General features: G+C 39.7%; 1 protein-coding gene and 1 long non-coding RNA gene across 7 annotated transcripts in view; both read left to right on the top strand.

The window, feature by feature from the left end:
- Positions 1-12,747, top strand: part of MINDY4 (MINDY lysine 48 deubiquitinase 4) — a 75,550-nt gene that overhangs the window by 39,515 nt on the left and 23,288 nt on the right. For all 6 annotated transcript variants that reach the window (XR_001989756.3, XM_018909147.3, XM_050971620.1 and 3 more), the window contains one exon: positions 11,902-11,965. Coding sequence is in view for 5 of the 6 variants with exons in the window: in XM_018909147.3 (XP_018764692.2) it covers positions 11,902-11,965 (64 nt within the window). In the remaining variant the exon portion in view is untranslated. The remainder of the gene's footprint in view (positions 1-11,901; positions 11,966-12,747) is intronic.
- On the top strand, positions 889-11,500 carry LOC108961453 (uncharacterized). Its single transcript, XR_001989757.3, has 3 exons — positions 889-2,416; positions 7,041-7,158; positions 9,474-11,500. It is a non-coding gene; the product is annotated as an uncharacterized LOC108961453 (long non-coding RNA).

The raw sequence follows: 12,747 nt of genomic DNA, 5'->3' as shown, positions 1-12,747 counted from the left end.
TTGTTTAATGGATTTCATTATTTAACTTATTTAGTTGTTATTAAATCAAATAAATCCCATTATGGCTCCTTGTCCGTGTAGGATTTCTCACACCAAATAATTCAGTCCTTGATTATTGCTAATTCACCTCATTCTCTGAAATCTGTTAATGAACAGTTTTTCACTTGAGGGAATCAAATTATTAAAATTATGTTGTTCTGTGCCTTTACTCTTCATTCCTGTGGTAGTTTTACCTAACTGGAGAAGTTAAATCTCCTTAATCTGCCATTCTGCTCCACCTTTGAAATAAAACCTTGCAGAAGCACCAAATCATGTTAAATGCTGCCCATTCCTTTGCCCTTTACCATGGTCAAATATATCTGTTTATCATCTTCTGTAATCATTTCTCTGGTTGCAAGCAATCCTACAAAAATCTTCCTCTTCTGGCCCATTGGCAAACTATTTTTACTTTTTTCTTTTTTGTAACTTTAACAGTTCTGCCTGCCTTTACTCATCAAGAGAAGTTTTTATTCTGTTTCTTTTTATTCTATTTTATTTCTATTCTATTTATTATTTTTAGTAGCAGGAAATGATCTCTACTGCAGTAATAATTTTTTTCCTATATCCTTTCTGTATCATTTACTGTAAAATAACCCCAATTCTGGCACATTACTTTTTAAGTCTCTTGCAGTCATGCAGGATTTTTTTGAAAAGGAAAGTGATGCTCTGCTGCCTCCTGAGCTGTGGGTGGAACAAAGGGAACCCTCAATCCACTTTCCTTTGCTGACACCTTTCCCTGTGCCAGAGCCAATCTCTAATTTGGAGTTCCCCTGAAATTCACCTTCTCTCCTGATGCTGAAGAAAAGCTTTCTGGGAAATATCCTTTGGGCTGGGCCAGGGGGAAAATTCCACTTCCAGCTTCTCAGGAAGGTTCCCATCACTTGGGGCACTCTCAGCTCTTGATGGAAGTTGATTTTCCTCTGAGCCAGTTTTCTGGGAAAACCTTTTTAAAGGCAGCTTCCCCTCCACTGGAGAGTGCCTGGGAGAGCAGCAGCAGGGGGAAGCTGTGCCTGGGAGCAGTTTGCACTCAGGGCTTGCAGTTAGGTAATATAAATAGATGTCATGGTGGTTTTTTACAGCTTTTGGTGTTTGAAAAACACAGGGAAGCTGCTGGGGTGGAGGGGAAACAGCTGTCAGTTATGTTAATGTGCTAAAAAACAAGGAGCTGGACACAACTGAGAAAAAAAATAATATATATATTTGAGAATCTCAAAGCTCCCCAAGAGCCATTTGTGATTTTGTAACATGAGGGAAGCAGGTTGGATTTACCAGGAGGAGGGGGAAGAGCAAATAGGAGAGATTTTGTGGGATCCAGACCTTGGTGGGGAAGAATTGAGCCCTTTTTTGTTGGGGTGAGTGAACTCTCTGCCTCCTGTTGGATGGGTTGTGTGCAATTCCTCATTTTCAGGATCTTTCCTGCCTTTGAGGTTCTGTTGTGGGAATTGGGCAGAGCCCTTGTAGCCAAAATGTTCCCTGGGCAAGAGCTGCCTGCAACATTAATCAATTCAGAAATGGAGGGTAATCAATGCAGCTGCTAAAGGGTAATAAAAGAAAGAATTTAATGTTTTTCCTTCAAAAAAAGGCAAGAATACAGGGAAAATCAGTGACAGCCTTAGCAATGTTTGTGGGAGGATGTGAGACCAAGATTTGAAGCTTTGTGCTTTCAAAAAGGGAATAGATGGATGTGTGAAATGTCACTTTCTGATCCTTGAGAGAGAGGGGACCCAGGGACAAAAGGTGCTGGGAAAAGGGGGTTTGGAAGACAAGATAGAGGAAAGGAGAGCAGGGGCTCACTCCAGAGAAATGTGTAGGATTTGCCAAATAAAATGTGAATATAAGGAAGCTATGTAGCATTTTAAATAAGGAATGTGACCCCAGTGGAAATGAGACCAGAGAGGCAGAGAAGAGGAAAGGCTGGATTAGGTTTGAGGGTGTTTGCTGCACTGGAGGACAAGGAGCAAAGGATAGAGGTAAGGAAATGGAGTAAATGAGAGTCAGCTCAGAAAAAAAGGGCAGAATCAAGAAGACAAAGATGTTTTTCTGCTGGTTCTGTTTGTTATCTTGATAGGTAAGGGATTGGGGAACTGGGAAACAATGCCAAAAATAATAAAAGGGAGAAAAGGTGGAGTTTGCCAGGTAATTGAGACATGTGACTCTTGTCCCCTGGTAAGGAAATGGAGGAATTTCAGCTGTGTCACCAGCTGGGTTCACAGAAGAGAAGGGCAGGGCTGGAGGCTGAGGGACAGCAGAGTTGGTGTGGATGTGCAGCAGGAAGGTCACTGGTGGGAATAAAAACAGATTTCTCTCCTGACACATCCAACTCCCCATGGAACTGATCAGGATAAATCATAAAGCTGAGGAACTGAAGAAAGGGAAGGTGATTATCTCATTCTCTGGGGAGTTTTCTGACTTCTTAAAATAGTGCAGAGGAATGAAAAATGTGTGGTGAGCAAGAGCTTTCTCTGACATCAGTGCTCTGAGTGCTGGTGTTGGAAAATGGAGAAGAAATGTGGTTCAGATGAGGGCACAGGTGGGGAAATGAAACAACAAGTGATTTCCTTATCATATTAATGCAGAGATATCAGGAAAAGGTGTGAGGTTTCTGTGTAGAGTGGAGGTGGCTGATATCAGGAATAATGTCAAGAATGCTCCAAGTCTAAAATGAATATTCTGCCTTGGAATTCATGCACAATAACTGCATCAGATTTGTGGCAGGTGGAATTTAACCTGAAAAAGTGCCTGAAAAAATGGAATTTACCCTGAAAAAATTTAACCTTTTCTCTTGCTTGGCCAGAATTTATGAATGGATCTGATCCTAAAGCTTGCCTTTGTCATGCCTTATTTGAATATAGAATAACTTGCAGGTGTAGGAGCAAATGGGGAATTGGTAGTTAAACTAAAAAAAAGAGAATAAAATTGGTTAATGGGGACCTAATAAGAGATTTTTATTTGCTATGTCAAATGAAAAAATCATTTAATAATGTGAAAAACCCATCTTTTAAGGATTCTAAAGGTGATGTGGAAAGAGACTCAGAGAGGTGCTGTTAGCATGGGCAAGGTGACTGGTGGAGTTTGTCAGTGATCAGTCTGGGATTAGAAATGTTTTATTCCTTACAATAATATCAGTGATGAAGAGGGACATGGGGACTGGTGTGATGGTCAAATAATCTGATTTTATTGTGGACTACAAATGCTCATAGATTGTTCTAGGAAGGCAGAGATGTTTTACTGCAGCGATTGGGTTAAAGATCACATAAACAAACTGACACATTTTAAACATCTCTTGCTTGCAGAAATCTGATGACATTTTCCTTTTCTCCAGTAAATCCATGTGATTTCATTTGTTGCAATCTTGATTTAATGCTCAAAGTTCTGTTTGCTCTTGCCAAGGCATCCTGTTGCCAAATCTCTTATGCTAATAAGGCTCAAAGTGCTCTCTGCTTAGAGCCCCAACATCTCCCCCTTTTCCTTTCCACCAAAACCACTCCTTTAATGGCCTTATTAATTAATCTCTGCCCACACTGAAGGTATCATGATTAATACAACTATTATCAAAAATTATCACATGCATAGCTGTCTTTAAAAAAATCTTTTTATTTAAAAACTCCAGCCATTAAATGGCTCAGGCTTGATCTTTATAAACAAAAAAATTCAACATTCCTGATGGCAGACACAGGGAGGGCATAACTGGATTTAGAAAGGCTGCCAGAAGTATAATTGCATCAAAAGGTTTGATTCTTGTACACAGGGGTGATAGGGGAGAAACTTTTAGGCTGATTTTAGACTGATTCCTTCCTGTGTATTTAAAAAAAAAATCCAATTTCACAGAACCCAGGTGCTCTTAACTCTTGGGGTTCCAAGGGTGTTTCAGGAAGGTAAGGGGCCAAATTTGATTCAATTTGATTCCAAAATTTTAGTGTAAATATTAATGTAAAGTTCTGGAGGAGCTATATTCCCCTCTAATTTTTATTTTTTTTTTAAATAACATGTGGGACCCTGAGATGGAAAAAGGGAGTGGTGTGCTGATGAAGTGACCTGATGACTGAAAAGCTGAAAGGCCCTGTCAATAGAGAGAACAAATTGGGCTGTAAAAAGAGCATTGGCTCAGCCTCCTGATGAGGGCAATAAAAAGGAATTTATTTTCACTAGGGAAAGTGCAAGGTCCTGTAAACAGAGCCTGCTCACTACTGTGCTGGGGGTTCATCTGCTGTGAGGGCAGGAGGAGGAGCAGCAGAGCACACAGTGCCTCTGAGCCAGCCTTAAAAAACAGCCTTGGATCTGCTCTGAGGGTGTATCAGAAGAGCTTGAGGAGGTGAAGAAATGTTAATGGATTGTGCAAGGCACTGATGAGTCCTTAGAGAAACACCATGGCAGGCTGGGCTCACTCACTGAATCTGGGGAAGTGGAGGAAAAGCACAGAATCTGTTTTGTCCAAGAAGAATTCTAAAAGAACAAAAGTTTTTATGTTTTCTAGCCTTAAAAAAAGCAAATTTTGAGGTGGGATAGAACTGTTTCCTAAAAGCTGGGATGGTGGGGTTGTAAATAAACAAGAAAGGCAGAGGAAGTGATTTAATTGAAAGGTCAGTGTTAGTGCAGAAAGTGCATCAGTAAATCTTACCAAAGTGTGACCAGGGTCCTGAGCTACCACTGAGAAAAGTATGGAAAGCTGAGAAAACAACCAAGAAATGTGAATTTCTGTGAAAGAGAGAAACTGGAATGGCTGGGTTTGACCTGCCAGATGCAGAGAACATCATCTTCTCTTCTTCCTCTCCACAATTCTCTATTATCCCATTGTGGGATGTGGCTGTAATTCACACCAGGGCTGATTTAAACATGGAATATTCTTCTGGGGACAACCTGAGTGTGGTGGTGTCCACAGGGGTCCCAGGATGAGGGAAGAGATGAGAATCTTGACTCCATGTTTCAGAAGGCTGATTGATTATTTTATTATTTATATTATATTATAAGAAAATTATATATTAAAACTCTACTAAAAGAATAGAGAGAAAAGGATTTCATCAGAAGGCTTGAAAGGAATAGAAAGGAATGATAATAAAATCCTGTGACTGCTCACAACCTCAACACATCTGGCTGTCATTGGTCATCAAGTAAAAACAATTTCCTATGCTGGGTGAACAATTCTCCAAATCCCATTCCAAAGCAGCAAAACATGGAGAAGCTGAAGCTTCCCAGCTTCTCAGGAGAAAAGTCCTAGCAAAAGTGTTTTTCATAAATATGTCTGTGACAGCAGAGATCTGTGGGTTTAGCTGCCCCTTGTTTCCATAGGACTGCCCCTGTAGGATCAAGGAAAGGTTCTGCAGGCCTGTTAGCCTGTGTTTGATGGGGAAAAGACAGGAAACACACTAAGAAATGCAGTGAAGGATCATTCTGCTGGAATATTCTCCATGTTCCCTGCAGTAATCCCAGGATTTCCCAAGCTTCCAGTTGTGCCCAGGTCACTGAGTTTATGAGCCCTTGATGAAACCTGTGTCCCACCAATTTCTCTGAACACTTTAATCCTTTTGGCCTCCACAACCCCTGTGGCAATGAGCTCCCCACTGCACAAATGTGTTTTGTGAAAGAGTTTTTCCTTTTTTTTTTTTTTTTTCCCGTGAATTGCCCAGTAAGTTTAAGTGTCGTCCTAATTTTTTAAGATTTTTCTAAACTTTCTGATGTTCCTATTCTTGTAACGAGCTTTCTCACACACTTTCTGTAAATAACTCATTGTTTTGAGTTCTTTTATGGAAGAAATTTGATGGGCTGTTGGTTTGTCCAGTGTCATGGGAGAGGTGGCACTGTCACCCTCCAATCCACTCTCACTTTGGGAAATTTATAAATGTTGGAGTCAGAAATTAAAAAGTCCCTTTTTACCTTGAAAAGAACAACGTGTCCATGTTGTGTTATTTCGTGTCCTGTAGTGACTTTTAAGGAGTGGTGGGGAATTCATGTTTTGAAAAGCAGTGAGGGAATTTTCCTGAATCATCTCCTTAGTTGGAGTCCACCAGTTGTGTCCTGCTGTAGTGAAATGATCCTGGTCTCTGCAGCCTCTTCCCACAGGAAAACTTCTCCAGTGTTTAACTCTCCTTCCAGAAATTCCTCTGACCCTGCAATATCTAAATGCTCAGATGCTGTTGAGCTAAAATCTCTAGTGAGCTAACTTAAAGAAATGGAACTTTTAATTGGTTTGTCCAGTTGAGGAGTCTTCAAAGAATGACTTCAGGGTCTTTTTATTTCTAGATCAACCTTATTTCTCACTTCTCAGCTTTTAATCTAAAAAAATTTTACAATAGATTCAGTCTGTCTTCAGTGCCAGAATATTTGTGATTTATCCCTCCAGTCCTTGGTATTTAGAAGTTTGATGGCCATGGCCAGGTTGTTTCAGGCTCCTTTTACTGTGTGTTCATCAGATGGAGAAAAGGAATTTTCCTGAAGTTTCTTCCTCTACTCTGCAAATTACCTGAGCAAGGTCACCTGAATTGCCTTCAGGATCTCTCCATGTACAGAAATTTAAAGAATTCCAGAGGGATTGCCTGTTTGTGTGTTCATCTCCAGATATAGAAATCAATTATATGAGCCCTGCCCTGCAGTGACTGATCAGCTTTTACATCTTTCCAAACTTGTTTTTTTTCCCTTTTTCCTTTCCTTTAGCAAACCAAAGCATTTCAGAAATTAATTCTTTTGATTTTAGGAAAATAAAGGATATTGATTATTAAATAAAGGATATTGCAGAGGTGTGGAAGAATATCTGTGATTCTACTACAAAATGTAGCAGTAACAAATAAATTGTCAGATTTTGGCCAAATTTCAGCAGGTTACTTTCACACATTCAGGTTATTCAGCTGTTTGCTGAAGAGCCAATGTGGTGAGATAAATACAGATTTAATATCTTTGCTTGTTCTGTTGCATTCAGGAGGACACTGCATTCAGTCAGAAAGAGAATTTCTTTAAAAAAACAAATAGTGGGTTGAGCATGCCAATAGATTAATAATTTTTTCCATCAGATTTATCCCTGTGAAATGAATGCTTCCCATATTTTGTCAGCACCGTGGAGCAGCAGAGCTGATGAATTTACCTGCATGAGTACCTCAGACCATTTTAAGAACTTTGTGAAATTAGCAGGTATGTGGCAAAAGTGATAAATAAAGAATGAAGCCACTTCCTTGCTTCCCCTGGTCCGAATCCCAAGCAATATTATATTTTTTTTAGGGAGTCCCTTCCCTTCTTCTTTGAACATTCATTTGAAGCCTTTGCCATGTGCCAGTATTTAAAAAAAAAAAAAAAAAAAAAAAGAAATATTCTGGAACATTTACACAATAAGGCTGTCACCCATCCTGTCATTTTCCATAACCCCATTGTAATTATTTGAAATCCTTATGCTTGAAGATGAGTTTTTTTCCTCCCTGCCAGCCCCAAATCTATTTTGGGAGTAGACTTGTAATTGTGTGTTTGTTAATGTGACTGTCTGTTGCCATGAACAAAGTGAGGTCACCAGTTTTCTGTGGCAGCTTTGCCTCAGAGTTCAGGACTGTAAACCAGCCAGCACTTACTGAAACATACTCATTTTTTTTTTCATATTATTTTGTTATTTTTATATATATATATTTATATTATATTTATATTATAAATATTTCTATTTTTCTTTTCTATCATTTTATTTTGTTCTGTATCAAGCCAAGCCATACCTATGGCATGAACTGACTCACATTGTGATAGTCTGGGGTTATTCCCATTTCAGTTTGTATGGGGCTTTTGTATTCAGTAATTAATTATTCCCCATTGAAGACTTGTCAAGAATTTCCCTGGAAGTGAATTGAGAGTAAATGTATGGGGAGCATTTGAAAAACATTTATTTCACTTAGTTTTTGCTAAGGAAAAGTTCATCTGATTGCAGGTTATGTTATATTGGAGATTCCAATGCTCAAAAAATTTATATTTTGCATTTGTATTTATGTGCTTTTAAAACTTTATTGAGTCCATGCAGATCACTGAAATGTATTTTATCATTGCACCATCAGTGCTAAGGTTTATAATGACATTGCAGTTTCTTCTGTCAGGTGTGGTTTGGTCCATCCATCTTTAGCTTTTAGATTTTTTGGGTTTTTTTGCTGTTTTTATATCCCAGAATGAATTGATTTCTAGGCAGATTTCTAATAACTGCCTGGAAGTCAGCAAACAGTGTCAGTATGGCTGGGACAATTCAGAGCAGTCAAAGCTGTGGCTCAGAACATCTTAACATCCTTTATAAACACATTATTTATAACTTGAAACCAACAGCTACAACCAGGCTGGAGATTAACACAGATTCATCAACAGGAGCATGGAGAGGAAATGAATTTAAAATATATAAAGATATTTTCTGGAAGGACTTTCAGGCATCCCTGCCTTAAACCCAGCAGCATGAAAATATAGGTATGATTCACACCAGCTGTATTTTGGTGTTTTCTGTCCTGAGGATATTTCTCCAGATGCTATGAATTAGGTTTTTACTCTGAAGCCACCTTACACACCTTTTGGTTTCACCACGTAATGATGTTCATTTTGTGTGATGATAATGTGAGAAAAAAGTGTTTGCTTGCATGAGGACTGGAAAGGACAGTTAAGCCTCAGGATAAGAGCTCACAATTGCTCTTTTTTTGGGAGGGAAAAATGGCTTTAACACAAATATATTTTAAAAGAACAGCTCAGAGTGAATAAACCATGTGGAGCTGAGTTTTGCCATGTTATTTAAGTTCTGTGAGCATATTAAAATGCATCCACATTCTGTACATATTTTACAGTTCAAACTCTGTCCTCCCTGGTTTCAGGCAGGCATAAAGCACATCACACACATTACAACTAAAACTGAACACCGAGCTGGGAGATCTTACAAGTAACCTGAAATTTAGCAAATTCTCATTGTCAACTTTTGGGTTCCTATCATCACAGGGAATGATTTCTGCTGAAAACTGCACATGGAGCACATGCTTGATTTAAAGTCTTTATTCAGGAGATTTTAAAAATCAGTATCTTGCTTTCTGCATGGATATTTTTTTTAAACAGATTTTATAATATTACCAGTAGAGGCAAACCCCCACTGTTCTGCTCTTGCAGCCAACATTCTCCTACCCCACTCTCCAGCTGGGATGTCAACTATCACAGCACTGGAAAATAGTGACAATACAGCACAAGAAAGGAATATTTACCCTTAACACTGTTGCTTTTTAGTGTCTTTTTACTGATCTGTGATTCTGTTACAGCAGCACGTGGCGTGTTGGGCTGTAAATTAAAAAGGGATTCAGGGAGTCAAGCCTTCAATCATTGTCTGTTGATCATTGGGATTATTAAAAGGCTCCTGGCTCCAAATAATGGGTTTTCTTTCTGTTCTAAAGTGATTTAAAAATTATAAATAGAAAATTCTATGCTGGGGGAGTCATGTTGATGATAATGAATTACAGGTTATGTTTGGATTGACATCTGACAGCCAGGACAGCAGAACGAACAAACACTTCAGATTTGCCTATCACCGATGAACCTCTCCCCACCCCGGCAAAAACCACCTGCAGAATTGTGACTCTCTGATGTTTTTACAAAGCATGAGGTGCACTTGCACCTGAAACACCACAGACACACCTGCAGAGAGAATGGGGAGCCCTTGGCAGGTGGGAAGAGGAGCCCCAAGCGCGTGGAGCGGAGGCGTAAATCCCGCGTGGAGCAGAGGTGTAAATCCCGCGGGTTTCCTCAGCAGTGGGGCTGATTGCAAAGGCAGATGTTGTCCTTCTTCTGCAGGAGCTCAGATCCACCTCCAGCCTCCCAGATTGTTTGTGCCTTCAGATGGAATTAGAGCTTCCTGCCATTGTGTGTGGCGTATGTCCCCTCGTCCCCGACTGACGCATGTTGGACATTCTGCCCGCGGCGCTGGCGAGATGAGGCCGTTGCTAAAACTGAAAAATGGCCAAAATCCAAAGATTTTTATCATCCCATCCATGCCTTGCAGTGGTGCACGAGGGAGTTTTCCCTGTCACGGGCACACTTTCCTCAGCCTTTCCTTTGATTTCACACAGGCAAGAGACATCAGTGGCACTTTGTTATGTCTGACACTGACTTGTCAATTGTCTTTAAAATAATTGTTTTTAAAAGGCATGAAACATGTTTTTGCAAAAGGGATAAAATGCATTTTTCAAAATGGGAATCGTGATTCCGTGGCTGTGACATTTTTCTTAATTATTTTAAATGCTTTTAGGGCTGTAAACCTTGAAATTATATGTTACATTCAAAGAAATCCTATGAAAAGATAATTACCTAAAGTTTGGGAATGGTGATTCCATGACTGTGACTTTCTTTCAGTTATTTTAAATACTTTTAGGGCTGTTAACCTCGAAATTATATGTTACATTCTGATTTTGGCATTCAAAGAAATCCTGTGAGAAAATAAATACCTAAAGTTTGGGAATTGTGATTCCATGACTATGACTTTTGTTGAATTATTTTAAATACTTCTAGGGCTGTAAACCTCGAAATTATATGTTACATTCTGATTTTGGCATTCAGAGATGACCTATGAAAAATACTTATCTAAAGTTTAGGATGAAGACAGGAAACATCCTGGCTTTTTACTTAATAAATACATTTTTAATGGAGCATGTGTGTCAATGTCAAGGGGAAATTTCCAGCTAGCTGTAACCCGACCACATCAATTCAACTCCTGCTTTGTCAGAAACAAAATACTTTCCTTTTAAACCAAAATTAATTGTGCCAGTTGTCAAGAAACAAGGATATTTGTATGCATGGATTTGCCAAGTCAGATGGGAATGAGGAGCCTGGATGTGTATAGAATAACTAAATTTTAATTGATCATTATTCAGGCATTCTCTCCACCTCAGTAGCAATATCAGAATAAGGATGGAGTCAAACCAATTGAGATCAGCATATTTTATACTGAAGGAAAATAGCTTTTTTATGACCCATAGAATTAATCAGTGGGTTTTATTGCCACAACTCTCCCAGAACATAGTACATTGATTTTCCTCAAACCTAGATTAAACATTTCTTCATGTGTAAAATAATGTTTGCAATTCCATTATTTCTGCAGGATAAGAAATGATCACAGTTACAACCTTTATGGTTTAGGCCATCAACCAATCACTAATTCAGTAATTCCAGGAGTTAAGAGACAGTGAACTTAGTTTGGGGACACATTACTCCATAATTATGGGCAATGCAGTTTCACAGACTTTTCTCTTTGTTGTCACAACATAGAATTAGGGGCCACACAGCACCATTGTAAATGTGTACACCTAGAGAGTTTGGGTTTTTTTCCTTTCTTTTTTTTCATGGACAATGTAGTGTATAGATTTTATGGATATATTACAAGTATTTATTATAGGAATAGCCAATAGCAGATCTTATCTGAGTGCTGGAATGTGTTGCTGAGGTGCTTTGTGGAGTCTGTCTCCTTAGAGAAATTCAGAAACCATCCAGATGTGGACCTGGGAAATTTGCCTCAGGTACCAGAGGTGAGGTGGACAAAGGGACCTCCAGAGGTCCCTTCCAGCCTCACCCATCCTGTGATTCTGTCACACAAACAGGGCAGCAATTCTCATTTCTAAAATTCTAGCTAGTGGTGAAAATGTCTTCTTTTCTCCTCTACAACTGTTTCCTTCAAGCTCTACCAAACTTCTCCTTCCCACAGGTTTAGTTGAGGTTTAATTTTTTTTTTTTTTTGGCCATGTAAGAAATCACCCTGAAAGGACTCAGAAAATACAGGGCCATATTTATGGCTGGGAAACAGTTTGGTTTTGGTTGTCATTAAGATTTGGAGATGAAAAGAATGAAAAGAAGCAATTTGACATTTGATTGGTTTTAAATTTGTGTTTTCCTCTGCAGGGTGCGCAACGACTTTGACGTGCTCACCACCCGCCTGATTGGCAGCCATGGCTACTGCACCCAGGTGAGCTAAAGGTCCAGTTCTGGCCTTGTCCTCTGCCTCTGCTCTGAGCTGGCCTCTGGGAAGAGAAGGATTTCTTATTTTGGAGTCATAGAGTCATGGAATCACAGAATGGTTTGGGTTGGAAGGGACCTTAAAGCTCATCCCGTTCCCAGCTTGCTCCAAGCCCCATCCAGCTGTTCTTGAACAGCTCCAGGGATGGGGATCCACATCCTCTCATGGCAACCTGGGCCAGGGCCTCAGCACCCTCTCAGTAAAGAATTTCTTCCTAATATCAGCTAAACCTACACTCCTTCAGCTGGAGGCCATTTCCCCTTGTCCCATCACTCCATGCCCTTGGAAAAAGTCCCTCTCCAGCTCTTTTGCAGCCCCTTTAGATATGGGAAAAAAATGATTTGTGAAAATAAATTGGTGGAGATTTATGCTATAAAATCTCCATCAATTTCCTTTTGTTTTTTCCCTTATTCCCATATCCTCAAGAACCTTAATCCTTTTTTTTTTATTTTTCCTCGTGCTTTGGCACATTGCTGTCTTTGCTTTCAGAGGTTCTGCTTTGCAGGTTTATTTTTTGGCCTGCATGTGCTTGCACCTGTGTGCCCATGTCCTCACACTCCTCTCATCTTCCTGTCTGGGACTCCTTGGTTGATTTCAGGGCTGAGATATTGCTGTGTTCCCCCCCTGCCCTCCAGAAAGGTGCCTGAGGTTCCATGTCTGATCCTACTTCTCCCATCTCTTCCCCTTCTGCCACAGACAAGTTTCATGCTCCTCTCTTGTTGCTAGAGGAC

This window comes from Serinus canaria, chromosome 2, assembly GCF_022539315.1.
Source record: "Serinus canaria isolate serCan28SL12 chromosome 2, serCan2020, whole genome shotgun sequence".
Taxonomy (NCBI): Eukaryota; Metazoa; Chordata; class Aves; order Passeriformes; family Fringillidae; genus Serinus; species Serinus canaria.
Note: the sequence above shows the minus strand (reverse complement) of the source record. Positions and strands in the feature narration are given on the sequence as shown.